This window comes from Rhinolophus sinicus, linkage group LG04 (assembly GCF_036562045.2).
Source record: "Rhinolophus sinicus isolate RSC01 linkage group LG04, ASM3656204v1, whole genome shotgun sequence".
Taxonomy (NCBI): Eukaryota; Metazoa; Chordata; class Mammalia; order Chiroptera; family Rhinolophidae; genus Rhinolophus; species Rhinolophus sinicus.
The window spans coordinates 181846024-181865640 of NC_133754.1; the positions used below are offsets into that span (position 1 = coordinate 181846024).

At 46.6% G+C, this 19617-nt stretch overlaps 1 protein-coding gene across 13 annotated transcripts in view; it reads left to right on the plus strand.

Annotated features, from left to right (window-relative positions):
* RALGPS1 (Ral GEF with PH domain and SH3 binding motif 1) overlaps nt 1-19617 on the plus strand; it is a 289405-nt gene that overhangs the window by 232115 nt on the left and 37673 nt on the right. For all 13 annotated transcript variants that reach the window (XM_074331041.1, XM_074331045.1, XM_074331044.1 and 10 more), the window contains 3 exons: nt 10664-10801; nt 12063-12156; nt 16700-16767. In XM_074331041.1, the coding sequence (XP_074187142.1) occupies nt 10664-10801; nt 12063-12156; nt 16700-16767 (300 nt within the window). The remainder of the gene's footprint in view (nt 1-10663; nt 10802-12062; nt 12157-16699; nt 16768-19617) is intronic.

A 19617-nucleotide genomic window follows, 5' to 3' on the forward strand; every position in this document is an offset into this window, starting at 1 on the left:
TGGCATGTGGGCAGTCTCGGTTCTACCCAATATGAGGCAGGTTTCTGAGGCTTTCACTGGGGGAATCATCTTGCATTTCCTTTTGGTGACGTTAGCTACTCTGGAAACCCTTTGTAGCCCTCAGAGAAAGGCGGGTATTTAGCTTGGCGATATCAGGACACACGGCTGACCCTAACAGGGGCTGTGGAGTGAGGTACCTGGCCGCTACGGCTACTCTTCCACTGACCAGTGGAATTTCAGATGTCAGATTGAAGAGTCATGTGTGTTCCAGTCATCCCCCCAAACGTTTTTTGAGCCCCTCCTCTGTGCTAGGCTTGGTGGTAGACCCTCGAGATGGATAAGACACAGTCCTTGCCTTCAGGGAGTGGGTAATAAATGCTGTCCTTGAGAAAATGGCACCCTGCTCTGAGTACCCAGGAAGAGCCAACTACCCTGTTTTCCCGAAAATAAGACCTAGCCGGACAATCAGCTCCAATGTGTCTTTTGGAGCAAAAATTAATATAAGACCCGGTATTATATATTATATATTATGTTATATTATGTTATATTATGTTATGTTATATTATGTTATATTATATTATATTATATTATATTATATTATATTATATTATATTATATTATATATTATATTCCCAGTCTTATAGTAAGATAAAACCAGGTCTCATAGTAATTTTTGCTCCAAAAGACGCATTAGAGCTGATTGTCCAGCCAGGTCTTATTTTCGGGGAAACGTGGTAACAGCCAGAGAAGGAGGTCTAATGGGCCAGGGGAGGAAACGCCTCTGCTGAGCTCAGAGGCACAAAGCAGAAGGCTGGTTCAGGGAACTGTGAGCGGTCCATGAGGCCGGTGTCTTGTAAGAAGAGAGTGGGGGAAGAGGCCAGAGATGCAAACATGGGCTGGACCCAGAAGGCCAGAAATGCTTGCACGGCATGGAAAGTCGTTGGGGAGTTTGAAGCTGGGGAAGAGCACAGTCTGATTGGGTTTTTGAAAGAACACAGGGTGAAGGAAAGAAGGAAGGGAGGGAGGGAGGGAGCAAGGATCTTGCTCTTTTATGTTTCTAAAAGTAATACATGCCATAATTGAAAGCTGAAAAAATATAAAATTGTATAAAGCAGAAAATAACCCTAAAATTCCGTTCCTAAAAATGGCTACCATTAACAGATTAGGTGATACATTTTCATCCTCTTTCTCTCATAAAATCATACCTGATTTTTTTCACTTAAAAACACATCATGGATATCTTTTCATGTTGATTCTTAGAAATCTATTTTACTCTTTTAATAACTGCATCATATTCCTCTACTTGATAAAAAAATTTATCTAAACCATGCAAGTTTTCACAATTATAAATTACATACTATGGTGCAATGAATAGCCCTTGTTTATTTTGCCAATTTGTAGGAGTATTACTGTAGAATAAATTTCTAGAAATGGAATTGCTTGATCTCGGAAAACACATATTTGAAATTTTTGCTGGATGCTGCAAGTTCTCCTCCCAACAGCTTCTGTTGCTTTGTGCCACAGTCAGTCTTGTATAAGAGTGACTGTTGTCACACACTCTGGTCAACACCGAGTATTAGCAACCTTTCTGACCTATGCCAGTATAAATGGCACAAAAGTAAAACATACAAACAGAAACTTGTTTTAATTTCTACTTCTTTGATTATTAGTGAGGCTTGGGCGTCTTTCACATCTCTATTGATCATCTTCTGTAACATTATTTGCCTTTATTATAGGAGGTTTTTACATATTAGAACTATTGACTACCTTTCAGTTGCAAATATTTTTCCTGTTTTGACGTTTGTGTTTCAACTTCGTGTAAGGTATTTGCTTTGATCCTGCAGAAAGAAGTGTGTGAGTCTCCTTCATGACTTGAGTTTCGTGTCACACTTAAGCTTTTGTGTACCCCAAGGTTATAAAAAGATTCTCCTATGTTTTATTCTGAAACGTGTTATTTAGATTTCAATCCCTAATTCATCTGGAATTTGTTCTGTTTTAAGGAATGAAGTAGTAAACGCCCAGCTTTATATTTTCCTAAATGGATAATCATTGGTCTCAATATCATTTATTGAAAGACCCATTCTTTCCCTATTGATTTAAAATGTCCCTCTTATCTTTCACTGAATGTCCCTAACCACATGCATCTGTTGTGGGTTTCCCCACTCTGTGTCGTTGGTTTGTCTGGTTCTGTAGCAGTGGCACCCAGCTTAATGAAAATGTTCTATTTTCATGTATTTACTCCTCTAGGTGAACTTTGAAGTCAACTCTGGAATTATATGAATTTTATACATTAATTAGGACAATCCCCCTGTGTCATTTTTCTTTTCAAAAATGTCCTGTTTTTATTGCCAGTGAGTTTTGAAATCAATTTTGGACTCATGAAATTCATATGTTAATTAGGCAATAATTGACATCCTTACAATGCTGAGTCTTGCCATCTAGGAGTATTGTGTAGTTCCTCATTTATTTACATATTCTTTCATATCCTTAAGATACGTTTACTTTATTCATTTTTACTGTAATCATCAAAATGTTACATTCTCATTGTGACAACTAAAATAGAGAGTTATAGAGAAAAGGTTCATACTTGTAACTATTCTGCTTTTATTTCAGTAAAGTAGGTTCTTCAAAGACGAATTAATAAACCCAGGATATGTGCATATTTAATTTTAATAAATGTTATATAATTTTTCTATCAAATAAGTTTTATTTATATAGATCTTAAACGTTTCATTTTAAGTTTACTCCCAGGGGTTTTATAGTTTTATTTTTACTGTACATGCTCTCTTTTCCCCCTATTTTCTAACTGATGATTGCTGGTACATAAGAATGCTATTGATTTATGTATATTTACTTTTAATTTAACTCTCTTATTTAGTACTGATAGTTTTTCAGTTGGCTATCCTAGATTATCTAATTATGTAACTAATATAACTAATTCAATTGCCTGAAAATAATGGCAATATTATGTGTGTCTTTAATATTTATAACACATTTCTTTGTCTTATCTCATTGGCTTGTGCGTTCAGAATAGTATTAAATGATAGCAGTATGTCAGGTGTTCTTGACTTGTTCCTAATAATAGGATTTCATCTTAAGAACATCGTTTTAACTTTTCTAACGTGCATTCTTCATCACAGTAAGGAAGCCTGTTCCTAGCTCAGTACTTTATCAGGAATGGATATTAAAGTTATCAATGACTTTCCAGCGTCTCTCAAGATCATTTACTGAAATGTGATTGCACTCCTGTAATTAAACCTCTTTGCTTTATCAATCTTTAGCATACTGCTAATTCAGTTTGCTAATATTATTTTAAAACACTGATGAGTTTTACTTACTAATGTTTTATTTGGAACCTATGGATCTTTATTTATTAATGAGATCCGTCTCTTTTTTATGCCTTTTCTGTCAGGTTTTGGTATAACGCTGATGCTGAAGTCATAAAAAGCACTGCAAATATTTCTGACTTTTTTATTCTCTGGAATAATTTAAATAACATCAGTTTTTCTTTTAAGGTTTTATGGATGGGTTCCATAAAACCATTTGGATATTGTACTTTTTAATTATAGTATCTTTCTCAATATTGTTGCTATTTTTCTCTTTATTGAAGGTTTTTGTCTCTTCTTGAGACAATTTTGGGAAGATAGATTTCCCTAGTAAGCACCCGTCTCGTCTAGATTCTCAAATACATCGCAATAAAAATTACATATCACCATTTTCACATCTCCTCCGTATTTGGAATCACATTCTCTCTCTCATGCCTAACATTATAAATCCGTGTTTTCTTTTTTTCTTTTCCATCACACATACCAAAGGATTGTCTACTTTGTTGACTTCCAAAGAACCAACTTACTTTTTGAAATTCATTATTTCTGCTTTTATATTTTCAATTGTTTTCTCCTACCTTCTTTTGCTTAGTTTTGTTCTTTTTCTAGTTCTCTATAATAAACACTAAGTTCATTTCTTTTTTATCTTTCATAATTATTAATATAAGCAGTTGAGGCTATGGATTTTTATTTGAGTAGTTATGTGGCTTTGACTGCATCCTATATGTAAACAGTTTGTTATTTTAATTTCAGTTTCTTGTTTTATCTCTGAATTGGAATGTTTTTTTCTTTCCCAAATGGTTCATTTTTACCCCTGGGGCAGGGGAGGAAGTGGAATTGCTCTAGACCTACCAAAACCACATGGATTATGTGTGGGAGGTATGATTTCCCCCAAAGGAAAAGAGAAGACTAGACTATTTTCAAAAGAATTGGGAGTGGATGTTAGACAGACGAAAGTACCAGTTTCTTCTTTATTGTCAATAGAGTTGTTAAAGGATTGAATGAGATAATACATGTAATTTACTTAGCACAGAGTCCAGCACAAAACAAGCCCAATAATAATGAGATTAATGCCCTCTCCTCATGCCCTTTCTCATTGATGATCAGAATACCAACGCGTGCTGTGTGATCCCACAGCTCTCTAGGAGAGCGTTTGCAAATAGTAGGTTACCCCATCGCACCTGGAGGTTACCAGGTACTCCCCATGGCATGAGGGGATCTATGACTGGGGCCTCATTTCACCTTGAGGAGCCAGGAGGAGATTTGACTCCCCCGGATCCCAGATTCTGGGCTGGCTGTGAGACTTTGCCACTCCACGTGCGTCTGTGATTCATGAGCCTCCACACCATGAAATAAAGGAGGCCATGTGCTCCTCCCAGAAACGTGGGCTCTGACCACCTGACACGTGACTGCCTGGGCCTGCCCCCTTTCTGCAGACCTGGGAAACATTTGTCTCAGTGTCCTTAAGCTTCCAGCACATTGTACATAAGGAATATTCTTTCAGTGAGGATTTTTTCCTGCAGTCTGTGTTTTACATGATTGATATTAATTAGCAGGTACTAATTAATACAGCCTTCTGGCATCTTGACAGGGGTCCTGAGCCACATGCTGAGACCTCCCCCTGCAGTAGATGGAATTGCTTTGTGCTCTCTTAAAAAAAGAAAAAAAAAAACCTAATGAGCTGCTGCTCTGTTATTTCATTTGGAATTTATCAGGACAGTTTATGTGATCAAACCACACAAGTATAGTTCTGGGGGCCAGCCCTCCTCATTTCTGAAATTTGAAAGTGATCTTTTTAAGGCAGAGCAGGAGAACATGGAAAAAAGTCTTTCATCTCAAACTTTAAAAGAGAGAGAGAAAGAATGGAAAGAATAAAATGGAAATGTGGCATATTTTTCTGCTGTGGAGGGCTTTTTTCCCCTCAACGCAGCAGAATTTTCCTTATTAAATAGATAGCTGTGTGAGAAAAACCAAAACCAGACTCGGGATGGAAGTGAGACGGGTGGCGATGGGAGAAACAAGAGAGCAGTGAGTTTCTGGGCTTGCGGTGAAGCCCGGGTGCCAGCCATGGGCTTTGGCTCTGGGAGGCCGAGAGCACCCAGCTTCAAGTGGGCTCCGCTCCATGGAGCATGGTGTCCTGCAGCGTAAGAGAAGGTGTCTGTTCAGGAGAGCACCTCCTTTGTCAGCATGGCACCCCCTCCTCGGGGCCGGGGCGTCTTGTGGACAAACCCTGGTGGGGGGCCTGGATTCACTGTCAGGAAGAGGGTTTGGCCACATGCCCCTGGGATTGGGACCAGCCCAGCTGTGGAGGGCATCTAGAGCAGAGCAAGCTGAGGGCTACTTGCTCCCAGCCCTTGGGCTCTCTGCCCCACCATGGCAGTCTGGTTGGCACTTCTGTTGCAGCCACAGCAGTGACACCAGGCCCTGTGTGGGACATGGAAGGAGGGAGCAGAGCAGAAGCATATTCTGGGTAGCTGTCCATCTCAGAGGAGGTCCAGTCTACAGGCGGGCAAGTGCTGGGCCAGATGCTGGCTGCCAGCAGCATCACTGGGGGAAAGCAGGCCACAGCAGGGGTCCTCACACCCCCAGCTCTGTGGCTGGGACTCTTGTCCCTGTGCCAGCCAGTGATTCCCATTCCCTAGGGCTTGGCATTGCTCTCTGTGCCAAACCTTCAGAGTCAGACATGCCTGAATTCAAATTCTGACGCTCCCACTTGCATGCTGTGTGATCTTGGACAAGTCACTTTTCCTCTCTAAGGTCCCATTCTGTAATCTGGGAAATGAGAGTACCTAGCAGCCGGATACAAGCCAGGCCAGCCTTTCCTGTCACAGAGTGGCTGTCACTGTTACGGTTGCTTCCTCCAATGCACCTGAACCTCCCAGTATGGACCCCGTCCCTGACACTGCTCAGCTCCATGGCAGCCAGGGCCAGCAGCTGGCCCACTTGCTGTCCGTCACAACAAGGCCAATAACACAGTGTCATCTGCTGAGGTAACTGTATAAATAGGAAAGGAGCTGAGATGTCCCAGCTGTGCTGCCCCAACCCAGATAGAAGCTCCCAGCACTGGCCCGTCTGAGGTGGGTGGCCACCGCGTGCTCGGCATCTGGGCGCCATCCCTGGTTATGGCAAACCCAGCCAGTGCATCCCTCCCATGGGCTGCTCCAAGTGGGGCCTCGCCGTGGAGCCAGGCTCGGATCAACTTAGTTTCTTGGGCATCTCAGTGGTCCAGGCCCTGAGCCAGGAGACTCCTCACGACCGCCATCATTATCCCCGATCCCAGTCAAGGAAACTGAGGTCCTGGGAGGTGAAAAGGCTTGCCTGTGGCCACCCAGCTGGGAAGCGGCAGAGCTCAGGTTCCGAGTCTCCTGGCTCTAAGCCCCACACTCTCCCACTCACAACACAGCTGCCTGTCACGTGGCAGAGTTGGCAGGGCCTCCAGGCCTGGGTGGGCCCACTGAGGATGGGCCCTGGACAGCTATGCCGTGATGCGTGCCAGGGAGGCAGTGGCAGGAGGTGGAAGATGTAGCAGGGGGAGGTGGCCGCAGTATAGCCGTGCGCCCTCTTGGACAGTGTTGATCCCAAAGGAGAAAGCAGGCTGGGGAACCTCTGGCTTCAGCTTACTTCGCAGCTGCCAGGCACCAGAGGACTGGCTGGGGTAAAAGAAGGGCTAACAATATGGCAGCCTCGACAGACCTGTATTCAAATCCTGCCTGTGTCACTTCCCAGCTGTGTGGCCTCAGATAAGCAATACAACTCTCTCGGCTTCCGTTTCTTCTCTCTAAATAGAGGTGAATCCACCCTGACAACAGTGCTGTTGTTACGAGTCCATCTCTCGGCAAAGCCTTTAGCTTAGGACCTGGCACATAGTAAGTGCTCAGTTTTATTATCGTCACCTGACTTTCTTCAGCTATAAACTGAGGGTAACAATGTACTTCATAAAGTTATTGTATGGAATAAATAAAATATGCCTTCATTCATGCTTTTCTTCTTTCAACTAATGTTTACCAAGCAGCTCCTGTGTACTCTGTTCCAGCCGCTGCGGACTGAGTTGGTGGAGCAAGACACACTTCCTACTTGGAGGGGCTTTACGTCTGACGGGGAAATCAGACAGTAAATGCTTGAATGATACAAATAAGTCCATAATTGCAGTTGTGGTGAGGGCTTGTATAGGCTTAGCACAGCACTGGCCAGTACAAGTGGGAGGTGGCTCTTTTATGATTTCATTATGAGTTAGGCTTTTAAGTATTTCTGGTTACAGGCTAATAATACTGAAAAGATTTCCCTGGATTTGCGTACTATTAACTGTGGAAGATTTGCTGCTTTTGGAGTTTTTGTTGTGGGAGTGAAAGGTTGTTTATATGAAGGTTGTGCCCAGAGGTTACGGAGGATCAAGGTCGCCCGGGTCCCTGGGGCCAGGAGGCCTCCCTGGGAGGTCCCCTCAGCCCTCGGCACACTGTGGCCTTGGCGGTGTGCTCCGATGCCGGGAGTCGCCAGTGCTGGAGGCGGCATACTTTGTGGAGGTGGGTGATGAACACTCGGGCAGTGGAATTTGCTCTTATGAAGCAGTGAGCTCCTCGTGCCCCCAGGGGCTGGTGGGGGGACATGGTGTGTGGCTGGGGTAAAAGAAGGGCTAACAATATGGCAACGCTTCAAAAGCAAGTTCTCCTGGCTTCTGTTTGTAGAGCCAGGAACCTGAGGGGAAGCAGAGGGGCCCGCACCCGTCCTCACAGGGGGGAATAGGACGAGGCTTCCATGCTGGGGGTGTTATTGGAGAAAAGGCAGTTCCCCGTGTGTTTCTGATGGCCAGTGAGTGGGCAGGAACATGGGCGCTGGAGCCAGACAGCTCCGGGTTCAAATCCTGCACGCTCACTGTGAGGCCTTAGGCAGGTTTCTTAATCTCTCTGAGCTTTGGTTTTCTCTGTAACCCTCATGGGGCTGATGGGAGGGTCACATGAGGTAAGGAGGGTCGGTGTCCACCTTGTAGCAAATCCTCGGGAAGCATCCGGTCTCTCCTTTCCCCGTGTCCTGCTGCTCAGTGTCTCTTCCTGGGCACTGTTCACTGTGCCACTCAGAGGCCGCTGGGTTCAGGTCTGCACCCAGTTCTCACGTGAAACAAAGCAGCCCCATGTCCCTCATCCCGTCACCTCACGCTCAGCACTAGAGACTTTCTGTTGTGTTTGAAGCAGTAATGGGATTTTCAGGACTGCCATTGCTGAGTCTTTGGGGCGGTAACTGAGTTACATTTTTAAGAGAGGAGAGGAAAAACAAGGGCAAGAGAAAGAGGCATTCTGTGGATTTCAACTACCGAACTTGGAGCTTCTACACAGGAGAAATTATTTCTAAGGATTAAAATTTTGGAAATATGATGCCTTTAGAAAGAACGGAAGTGGAAATGGCTCCTCTGAGAAGTACCAGCATATGTTTCTGTGATTTAATGGTTTCCCGTCACAATGTGTAGCTATTTTAAAAGCAGATGAATGACTCATGGTATCCAGCAGCAGCGGTTTACTGTGATGGCAAGAGCAAGTCCTCAGGGAGGCAGGCTTCAGTTTGACTCCCATCTGCATCATTTGCCAGCGGTGTGACCTGGAGCTAGTTACACATCCCTTCTGCATTTCCTTTTCCTCCTCTATAAAATGGGTTGTTGTAAGGATAAATAACATAATGAATGTGTAAGTCAGTGCAGTACTCATCCATCCATACAAAAAAACCCCGCGACTTTTACATTAAGTACCTGGTTAATTTTATTTGTAATGATTCTTAGTAGTTCAACAGTAAACTTTTACGGCTATAAATTTTCCTCTGATTACCACTTTGGTCTGATCCCATAAATTTTGACTTGTCATGTTCTTATTGTCATTGTCTTTGAAAAGACTTTTTATTTTAGATTTTTTGTTTTTTCTTTGAATTGAGAGTTGCTTGTGAGTGTCTCTATGTGTGCATGTGGATTTTCCAAATGGTTAGACTTTTTTCTATATTTATTGTTAAATCCTAGATGTAATGTAAGGTCAAAGAATGTGAATAATGTTACATTTACTTTTTGAAAGTTATTGAGCTTTTCTTTACAGCCTAGTATATAATCAAGTTTTATAAGCATTCCATGGGTATTTGAAATGAATTACATTTTCATTTGTATAACGCCAAGCTTGTTAATTTTGTGACTCAAATACTATAATCACATATGCACACATACACACATGTATGTATTTGTGTGTGTTTTTTAATGTACATACACATGCACACATACACACACAAATTCTAGAAGAGACATGCCCAAGGCTCCCTGTATAGTTACAGCTTTGTTGAATGCACTTTTCATTTCTGGCACTTTTCTGCTTTGTATACTTTGATGCAGTGTGGCTTTGTGCGTAGAAATTTGTAATCATTGGATCTCCTCAATCAAATGTGCTTTTCATTAATATCAATCACTCCTCTTTGCCTTGCTCAATGTTTTCTGCCTTGAATTCTGCTTTACGTCATACTCCTGCTCAACCCCGCCAATGTTATGGGTGCAGTGGCAGTACTCATGGAGGGCTGCTGGAAGAATGTGCCACCCCTTGTCCACGCATGCCCCCCAAGGGTCGGAAGGCGGCCCTGCAGCAAGCCAGTCAGCCGAGCGCTGTGTCGTGCACACGCTGCACAGCCAGTCCCCGGCCAGGTGCTTTGTCCTGAATTCCCCCTGGGGCAATGCCATGCGGCCATGCCGCAGCTCAACACTGGCCGGGCATAGCCATGTTTGTATGTCACACACTATTTTCTTATTAAGCACCCTCAGGAGAATTCTCTGTCTAGCCTTAGCTTTTATACCAAGGACTTGCTTTTTTTGATTTCTTCTTTTGTCCCTTAGTTAATTTATGGTGTGTGTGTGTGTGTGTGTGTGTGTGTGTGTGTGTGTGTAGATAGATAGATAGACAAATGGATACACAGCTAGGTGAATAAATGAAAAACTGAATTCAATCCAAATCGTGTTCTGCTGGACACGACCCCTTAGACCTATTAAACTTCATCGGTTGGTGAAAAACACAAGTATTCATTCATCCCTTTTATGTCCTGTTATTTTCCAGTTGGGTTACAGGGAAAAAAACCCTTATTGCTAGAGAGTGTATGAACCAGAAATGCTAGAATCTTGCCAGCATTTATTTTGGTTGTTGCTCAGATGTGTGATTTACAGTTGAGCAATCTATGTGAAAAACTAGTAGTCAGGATTGGAATGGAAATCCAAAGAGTATCTCAGTTTTTCATGTCACCCTTTATACCTTCTAGCAGAGCTAGTTTTGTGCTGTTTTGTCTGATTAATGGTGACGCCCACCATCATTAAATACCTTCTTTACTCTTAGGGATCTATCTTCTGGATCTAATCTACATCGATTCTGCATATCCTGCCTCAGGCAGCATCATGGAAAACGAACAAAGATCCAATCAGATGAACAATATTCTCCGAATAATCGCCGATTTACAAGTTTCCTGCAGCTATGGTTAGTACCCCTGATTGTTGGAATTGTGAAACCTTGATCACTGAAATTGGGGTCCAGCACATCATCAGACAGAAAGCTCTAGAAACCAGGTAGTCCCCACACAACTCTTCATTTTAATACCTTGTGCTAGATACTAAAACATGTGCTAGATCTTTTACACACATTTGATCTTCAAAGACTATGCAAACCAGATGTTACCGTCTTTGTATCACAGATGAGGAAGCTGTTGCTGAAAACAGGTCAATTGCTTGTCTGAGCTCATGCGTGTGCTGAGTGGCAGCGCCCAGGTCTGTCTGGCTCCCAAGCCATTCATTCATGAAGAGCTCTGTGGGCAGCTTCTGGGCAGTGCTCCTCGAAGCCACTTCAGGACCCAGGCTCTTCCGTCTGGTGGCTCTGCCATGTCCCCTGGCCGCAGAGTCCTCCACTGAACAATACCTCCAGCTGGCAGATACAGGAAGGGAGAGAATCACAGAAGAGGGGGTTTTATGGGCCAGACCTGCTTGTGGCACACACCACTTCTGCTGAGGAACGCTAGGAAATGGGATCCAGTGGCAGAGGCCTCAGGCGACCTGGGATCAAAACCTGACTCTGCCACTTCCCAGTGACATGAGCTTTGCAAGTTGCTATGGCTTCTTCTGTGAAATGGGTATATTATGTCCCCCAAATGAGTTAGATGTGAAGGTTAAAGCAGGTGACTCCTAGATTGCTTGGTATAAAGCCTGGCTCAGAACAGGTGCTCCAGTGTTGTCTTCCCAGGATGCAGCAGCTGCCGCCACGGGCCAGACTCTCCATCTGTGCCAGGACGTGGATTGGGCCTTCACACTAGGCTGGATAGGGTTTGTTCATCTATTCTTGCATTCTTGTCACACAGTGATGGGCAAACTCAGAGGTTTGCCTAGTTCCACCGGGGAAATCGGTTTTCGGGCACAGACAGGTGGCTCTGGTGTGTTCTGGAGGCCAGCTTTCCCCAAAGACCCGTCTTTTCCCCAGAAAGGAAGTGTGGTGGCCTCGAGGTGTGGTGTCTGTGGCCTCGCCATCTGGGGTCACCCCTCGAGGACAGAATCCAGGCCTGATGACCCCTCTGTGCCCAGTGCCCCGCACAGGGCCTGGCCCAAGGGACCATCAGCAACTGTAGACAGACTGAATGTGTCCCAATACCCAAGGAGCATCTAGTGCCAAAATCAGTGATTTGTACACTGCTCATTTGGGGCCTAGAGATGGGGAGAGACTGAAGCCTCTGGATTTTGTCCCCCATTTGCAGATCACCTCACAACCCTGCCCCATGTGCAAAAGTACCTGAAGTCCGTACGCTACATCGAAGAGCTCCAGAAATTTGTGGAAGACGACAACTACAAGTGAGTGCCCACTGCCTCCTGGCCCTCGTTGGGACCAGTGAGTCGCCCCCTGTAGGGCTTATAGAAGACCACTGCAGCGCACCCACGCCCCAGCCACACAAGCCCATGCACGTGATGTGACCCGTGACCCCTGACCCCACAGAGCCCTCAGTGGTGCAGTCTGAGCACCGCCTCCTGCCAGCCTCTGCCCCAGGCCCACAGGTGCCACGGCTCTGAGAAAGGTGTTTTGTGAACTCCTCAGCATGGCTCTCCCACATCGCTTGGGTAATGTGAACTTGGACTCCACAGCAGTGCGTGGTACATACAGGCTTGGTGCTCCAGGTTCTCACTAGTGACTCACAGTACTGGGTAGAAGGGCAGCTTTCAAGCCATAGCTCCAGGCTGGCAAACGGAGTTTTCTCCACGAGCCTGTTTCGTGGACGAGACAGCGCCCTGCGCTCCCAGCTTTCTGCAGGATACTCACTGACTGGCACTGGCTGAGGCCCCATTTCTGTCCCATGCGATGCTTGTGGAGTCACCCAGTTTCCACGAAGACCCCTGTGGGCCCTTGGCCTCATCTTCCACTCACCCTGCTCTGGCTTTTGGTTCTTCCTTCATTTGTGGCCCCTGGGAATTTATCCAGCATTTCTATGTATTTAGAGGGTGAAGGAGGGTTTTTCATATCAGCTATGTCTGCCGTGTTAATTGGACATCCTCTTGACTCATTTTGAGCTTGAGGTCAACCGAGAGCCTCAGAACCTTTTCATGTGAGCTGGTAGAGCAAGGCAGGTCTCAGCCTTCTTGTCACTCATCGCTTACCCCCTACCTGTCAACTTGACATGTATTCCTCTAAATCTCTTCTTATTGGTCGCTTCTCGTGTACCATGATTCCTTTGAATCCTGTTACCCAGTATATATATTTTTTATCTCTTCCAGTTTTGCATCTGAAAATGTGATCAGCTTGACTACTTGGTTTTCATCTAAGTTACTAAAAACTGTAGAGAACTGTGGCCCCTAGAGACACCCCCCAGGTTACCTGTGATTCACTCACCAGGACCCCAGGAGTGGCTGCTCAAGCAGCTCCACATTTGCCGGCTCTGCAGTCATGGTTCTCAGCCCTGACTGTGAACCAGTCACCTGGAGCCTTGTAACCATCCAGATGTCTAGGGTGGGTCCTGGAAAATTGTATTTTTAAAGCTCCCTAGGTGCTTCTAATGATGGGTTATAACTTGGGGAACAGACATAATGGCTTCAGCTATTATTGTATAATATTTTGTTAAAATAGAATATAATATGAAATTTTGATCTATTACATAATAGTAACAACAATAACTGAAGGCCAGAGATTATCGTTAAAGTTATGTTTGCCACAAACTGAGCTCATTTTACTTACGAAGCATTTGCTGTTCCTAAAAAAAGTACCCTGGAGTGTAAAATGATCCCCACTTAGGTTCTGGGATAATATTTTCCATTCATGTGCCAGTAGTACAATTAAAGAGACAGTAATTTTTCATTAACACTAATATCCCTTAAGGAGAAAAACGGCCTATTAATACTTCTGACCATGAGCTAATCCTTGGACAAGGCGCAGATTGTGGGTAACTACTCCTTTCCTTCAGAAGGACATTACCCCTCACCCCCCACCCCAACTTGATGCTAAACAACAGTCAGCCTGGACTTTACAAAGGCCCTTTGTTGGGGTCCAAGTGGACAGACTCAGGGAGGAAGGCTGCGTTCTCACCCCCAGGCCCCTGGGCTCAGACCACTGAGAAAGTCCCTTCCCAGGGAGTGGGTCCCTTCCTGGCTCTGAGTGGCAGAGACGTTCAGGGCTTATGATTCTACTGGAGGAATCCACACTCTAGAGCCCAGCTAGAAACTTTGCTTCCCACCCCAGAGGACACAGAGGCTTAGCTATTACCTTGATGACCCTACCCCCATCTACTTTGGAGCTTTTGTGCCAAAGGGGCCCACGCAGTGCTTGGTTTTTCTCAACCTTTAGTCTATTTTGTTTTATTTAAGAAAAATTACCCTAATTCCCACCACCTAGGAAGCATGACCGTTAGCATTAAGTGGACATAACTTTGGACATTTTTCTATGCATAAAAAGTACAAGTGTAGATATGCATAGGGAAGGATGGACAGGTGGACGGACGCTAGGACAGAATTTATTAAAATTGGATCAAGCTACACTTGCTATTTTTAATTAAAAATATTAAACTTTAATTTTAATTTAACCAGAAAAAAGGAACTGGAATAAACCATAAGGAATTGCTGCTCTTCAAATAAATATTTTGCCACCACAAGAGATATGATTTCCTAGATGAGCCTTCTAAGATTCATGAAGGAGGTCAGGAAAACATCAAGAGGATTGAGTCCATACGTTCTGGTTTAACTAGATTTCCATCGTACGCAGGGTCAGTTCACTCTGGTTATGAAAGATGAGAACATCCTGCGCCATCTTCCAGTATTTTGTTATATTATTACTACGTCGTCCAAGTTTATAACGTATTCATCATGGTCAGGAATCTCGATTCCTACTGTTTGGTGTTATTAACCAGATCCAGTTCTTGCCACCTGTTGTTTTTCCACAGCTTCTCCGTTCCTGGCGCCTTTATTTTAAATCAGTCCCTTAATTCACTGGATTTCATCATGAAGTAGGTTTTCACTAGTCCTGCAAGCTCTGGTTTCTTTCATTACAGTGTCCGCAGCTGACTTGCGGGGCGCCGCTCCTTTGCGTCTCTCCCCCGGGGCTTGCACACCCTCCGGGCCTTGCATGTTGTTGTAGAGAAGCCTCAAGCCAGTCATTTTCCCTCTTGTAAGTGTCGTGTTTTGTCTTCCTGGTGGGTGAAGAATTCCTTGAAGTTCAAAAGCTTAACAAGGGGAATGCTTCCGAGTGGGGGTCCCATACATACCAAGTTTCTTTGGAACATGGTGTGCTTTCTTCATTTCAGAGGAATTCTTTGCATTTATATCTCTGACTCCTTCTTCTGGGCCATTTCTTGGCTTTTCTTTTTCAGCAATTCCAGGAATCCATATCTTGGACTCTGCTTTCCATACCCGTTAGCTTCTTTCTAATGGCTATAATCTCCATCTTTGTCATCGACCGTCACTTCAATGATATGTTTCTATTTAGGTTTTCATTCAGTCCTTACTTTGTTCCCCTAGATCTCCAGTCTCCCTTTCCATCTTACTCCTTGTATTATCATTTCATTTTTTAGGTCTTGTTTTATTCACCCCGTGTTCTGCGTGAGTTATTCTCCTGCTCAGAGCACTTGGGGGCATTTCGTTGTCCTCCTGGGGGCTGCACCCTGGGCTGCACAATTTGCTGCCTTCCTTCCTCTCTCCTTTTCCTGGGAGAGGATGTTTGCTAGGCTGCTGTGCCATTCCTTTTCGTCTGCTCCCTTTGGACAGGCTCCGTCTGGATGTCCCATGGCTGTGATCGAGAGAGGTGACGTCTGACTGCTCTTGTGTGTGAGATCAGCTGGTTCTCCTGCTGCTGAGCTGTGAGGTCCCTGGGTTCTTAGTCTTTCCCTCGTCTGTTGCCTGGGGCAACACAGAGCCCAGGCTCCATGGAGGCAGGGAGCAAGCAGTCCAGATATGGGGGCTCTCTGAAAAGACCTGTATCAATCAGGGTTTCCTCCATCCTGTTGGGGCTGTATCCCATTCCAGAAAAGGATACCCTCAATTGTGAAATCCCCCCCACCCCCATAGAGGATTTATTTCCATCACTGTAGCTTCCCTGCTGTCCACCCGTCCCACCCGTTTCTGCCCAGCATCTGGAGCCACTCAGAGGAGGGCTAGGTAAGGAGGCCCACACAGACCTCCTGGAAGCCTCAGAGGGCAGGACAACAGCCGCGCCATTACAGCTCTTGGTCTGAAGTTCATGGCTTCTTTAGTGCCCGCTCCCTTGTTGAGTAGCAGCTGCTCAGTTTGTTTACTCCTAAGCTCTCATAATTGTGTGTTGGTTTTGTTGGGAGAGGGAGAGCCTGGCATCTGGCTTCACTCTGTCATTTTCACCCAGAAGTTCTTAATTGAGGCTTTAAAATAATAGTAATATTGAGGTGCCAATCCTCATAATGTGTCTATTGCCTCCTGCCTCTCGGGGGGCATCTGAAAGGGGGTGCCATGTGACGATAAAAACCCGGGTTTGGTGTCAGACACCCTGGGGGTTGCTCCCCTGCTCCTCCACTTGGTGCGCTATGAACTTGGGGAGCTACTTACTTAAGCTCACTACCCCTCAGTTTTCTCACCTGTAAAATGGAGATCATATGCGTACCTGGCTCACAGGGTTGGCCTGCGAATGAACATTGGTGCCCAGCTGATGAGGGGCGTGACTACTCCTTTTGCTGTGTCACCGTTAACCATTATTTCTTGGCCACGGAAGCCCCCTGGGGATGCAGAAGGAATTGGCTGTGATCTGGAGCAGACCTCGAAGGGTTCCTGGGCTCTGTGATCATCATGGTCCTGTATAGCCGTCCAGTCTCCCAATTACAAACATACGTATACTCAGGCCCCCTCGGAGATGCCAGAGCCCATCTGACCTTGTGAAAATCTTTGTTTTCAGACTGTCGCTCAGAATTGAACCAGGAAGCAGCTCTCCAAGACTAGTCTCTTCCAAAGAAGATCTTGCAGGTATTGTAGCCACACCACATAGAGTGGGGGCAAACCTGTCATTAGCCCTAATATGTCTGCCCGCCTTGGCCTTGACTGTGGAGCCAAAGGTTGCAGTTCAGTTTGCAGGTTGACAGTCAGCTATCCCTGCGCATAGTCCTCCCACACCAACCTGTCCAGGCTCCTCATCACATGGGGCCCCGGGGGCCCTCCGGGCTGGGGTTCCCTGGAAGAGCCTGGGACCCAAAAGCCCCAAGAGAGGCAAGATCAGAACCCCATGTTGGGAGCACAACCAGGGTAGATAGAGAAAACCCCAGGATCTTCTCCGGGTCACCTGGACCCTTATCCCCAGGCCTCCTGCCCAGGCGCGGGTGGACGTGCCCTGGAGGGGTACAGGGGATGCCAGGGTATTTGGTGCCACCAGACACAGAAGGGTCACCTTCCTGGAGCATCAGTTCCGTTCACATATTTGGGGCACACACAGTGTTCCCTGGTGATTAAGGGCCCAGGTTTTGAAATCAACCCGAGCTGTCCTGTTTCCTAGCTTTGTCACGTGACCGCTCTGGTCCTCAGTGGCCTCATTCACACAACGGAGGGGCTACTCACCTTGCAGGGTTGTTGCGATGCCTGGGCCTGCAAAGCGCGCAGCCATGTGGGCACGTTGTGAAAGTGCTTCGTCGTTATCGCTGTCCCAGTTCCTCTCACCAGTGTTCAGCCACCTCTCAGTGACGGGCTGATTTGTGCTGTGCCCAGGGAAGGACCAGATTGGGGGCGAGGGGCTGACTGTTCTTCCTCCTCCTGGTGTGAGCTTGGGTCACACCAACCTGGGTTCTAGGTCTCTGCAGCCTTGGACAAGCAACTTCATCCCCCTGAGCCTCAGTTTCCTTACCTGTAAAATGAGGATTAAAAAAACCTCATTGCCATGATCGTTGAGACGTCAAATGGAAATGCTATCCGGAAGGCACTCAGGGTGGCCTGACATGTAGTGAGTGAGTGGTGAGGAGGTGGGTGTTGCAAGCTGCTGCCTGGTGTTGTGCCACCCCCAGCCTGTGACCTGCTCAAGACACTCTCTCTACTGTCTGGAGCCAGGCCAGTATGGCCCTTACATCTCCTGCTGGGCACAGGACCACAGAGCCTACAAAGGGCAGCGCTGCAGCCTCTCCTGAGCCCTAGCAAGCAAGGCCTCTGCCCTGACCACCAGGGTTCTCTCCACGCTCCTTTTCTTTCCCAGCCTCTGCTGGCTCCACCCTGCCCCTGGCACCCCAGGGGACCCCGAGTAACTTAGCAGAGGGAGACACTGGTTGATCCACAGAGCCCTGGCCTAAGCTTGATTTTCACAGGGTTCCATGAGCCCAATACTAACATATCTTCTGCAGTCTCCCCCCAAATCCACCGCCTTCTACACGTGACAGATGACCCACTAGCAAAGGTGACCAGAAGGAAAGCTCCTGGTGCTGCTCTTGTCTCTACCTTCTTGCCTCTGTTTGTCCCTCTCAGTCAGCAGTGTTCCTTTCGGGTGCTCCATCACCTAAACCTGACCACTGGGGGATGGGCCGGGATCCTGTCAGAGGGATGTCGGAAAAGTAGCAGGTTCCTAAAGCAGTTGTTTAGGGCCACAGAAGGGACAATAGGAAACACTAACCATTGGAGACTATTTCTTCAGGAGATGACGCCAAAATTCTGGAGTAGAGAGTGGGCTGACACACGCAGTGTTCTGCCCTCTGTGTCTCCTCCCGACTAGTCTGAATAAGAAGTCTCTGCAGCCAGACTTACCCGGGTCATGTGCCTTAGCAGGATGACCCACGTCTCTGGCTGCCGAGAAGTCCCCATGGCTACCCTTCCTTTCTGTGCTCCCAGCAGGGCTGCAGGATTCATGTCCCACTGCTCCTTCCTGCCCCTGGCCCAGGTCTGTACCAGCAGCTCCCCCCTGCGTGGCTGGAGGGCGGTAGACCAGCAGCCACACGGCTAATGGGGGCCTCAAGGACTGGGCCACTCACCGAGCCCTCAGGCAGGAAAGGAGGAATTACACTTACTTGTGACCCCTGCTTAGAATGTCAGTGCCCGAGCTGGCCCCAGCCCTGGCCCTGCCTCCTCCAGGGTCAGCCGAACTCACCCGACCCTTCCACCATCACCTCCAGCTGCTCTGTCATTCATTAGCCATGTGAAACCAGAATGCAGCAAGTTAGCGAGCCTCCAGCATCAGTCAGAATCCTGGCAGGGAACTGAATTGTCCTTGAATGGCTCACATGAAGAGACTCGGTGAAAGTGAAATGGACAGGAATAAATACTTCACATAAAGAATGGTGTGGCACCCAGCGCCTCTGGGCTGAGGAGAGGAAGTGACTGGTGAGTGTCAAGGCTAAGCATCAAACAGAACACCCAGTTTCCGCTAAAGGCTCACTGTCTCCACCTGTGAAGTGGGCACACTAATACCTCCCTCAGGGTTGTTGTGGGAACTTACTGAGATTGAGTGTGTAAAACCCATGGCACCGAACCTGACACACAGAACACACTCATCAAGTGTAACATCCGTTATTAGGAGGATGTTGTTTTTATCAACATCCGGGAAGCCTTTATCCACCCTATCCCCACCCTTCCTGGACCCGTCAGGCCCTTCACACCAGGGCTGGCCATCTAGGGGGTAATCCACAGCCACATCCATCCCTGACCTATTGCCTGTGGCAGAGCTGAGTGGTTGGGAGAAGACCCTCCAGCCTGCAAAGCCTAAAACATTCACAAGCTGGCCTTTCACAGAGTTTGCCGACCCTGCACCCCATCCCACCCCTTGCAGCTCTCTCCCCTCTCCGTAGCACGTCCCTCTGTGGTGATCAGACAGTTAACTGTGCTTGTCTGTCCCAGCTCTGCCTTCCC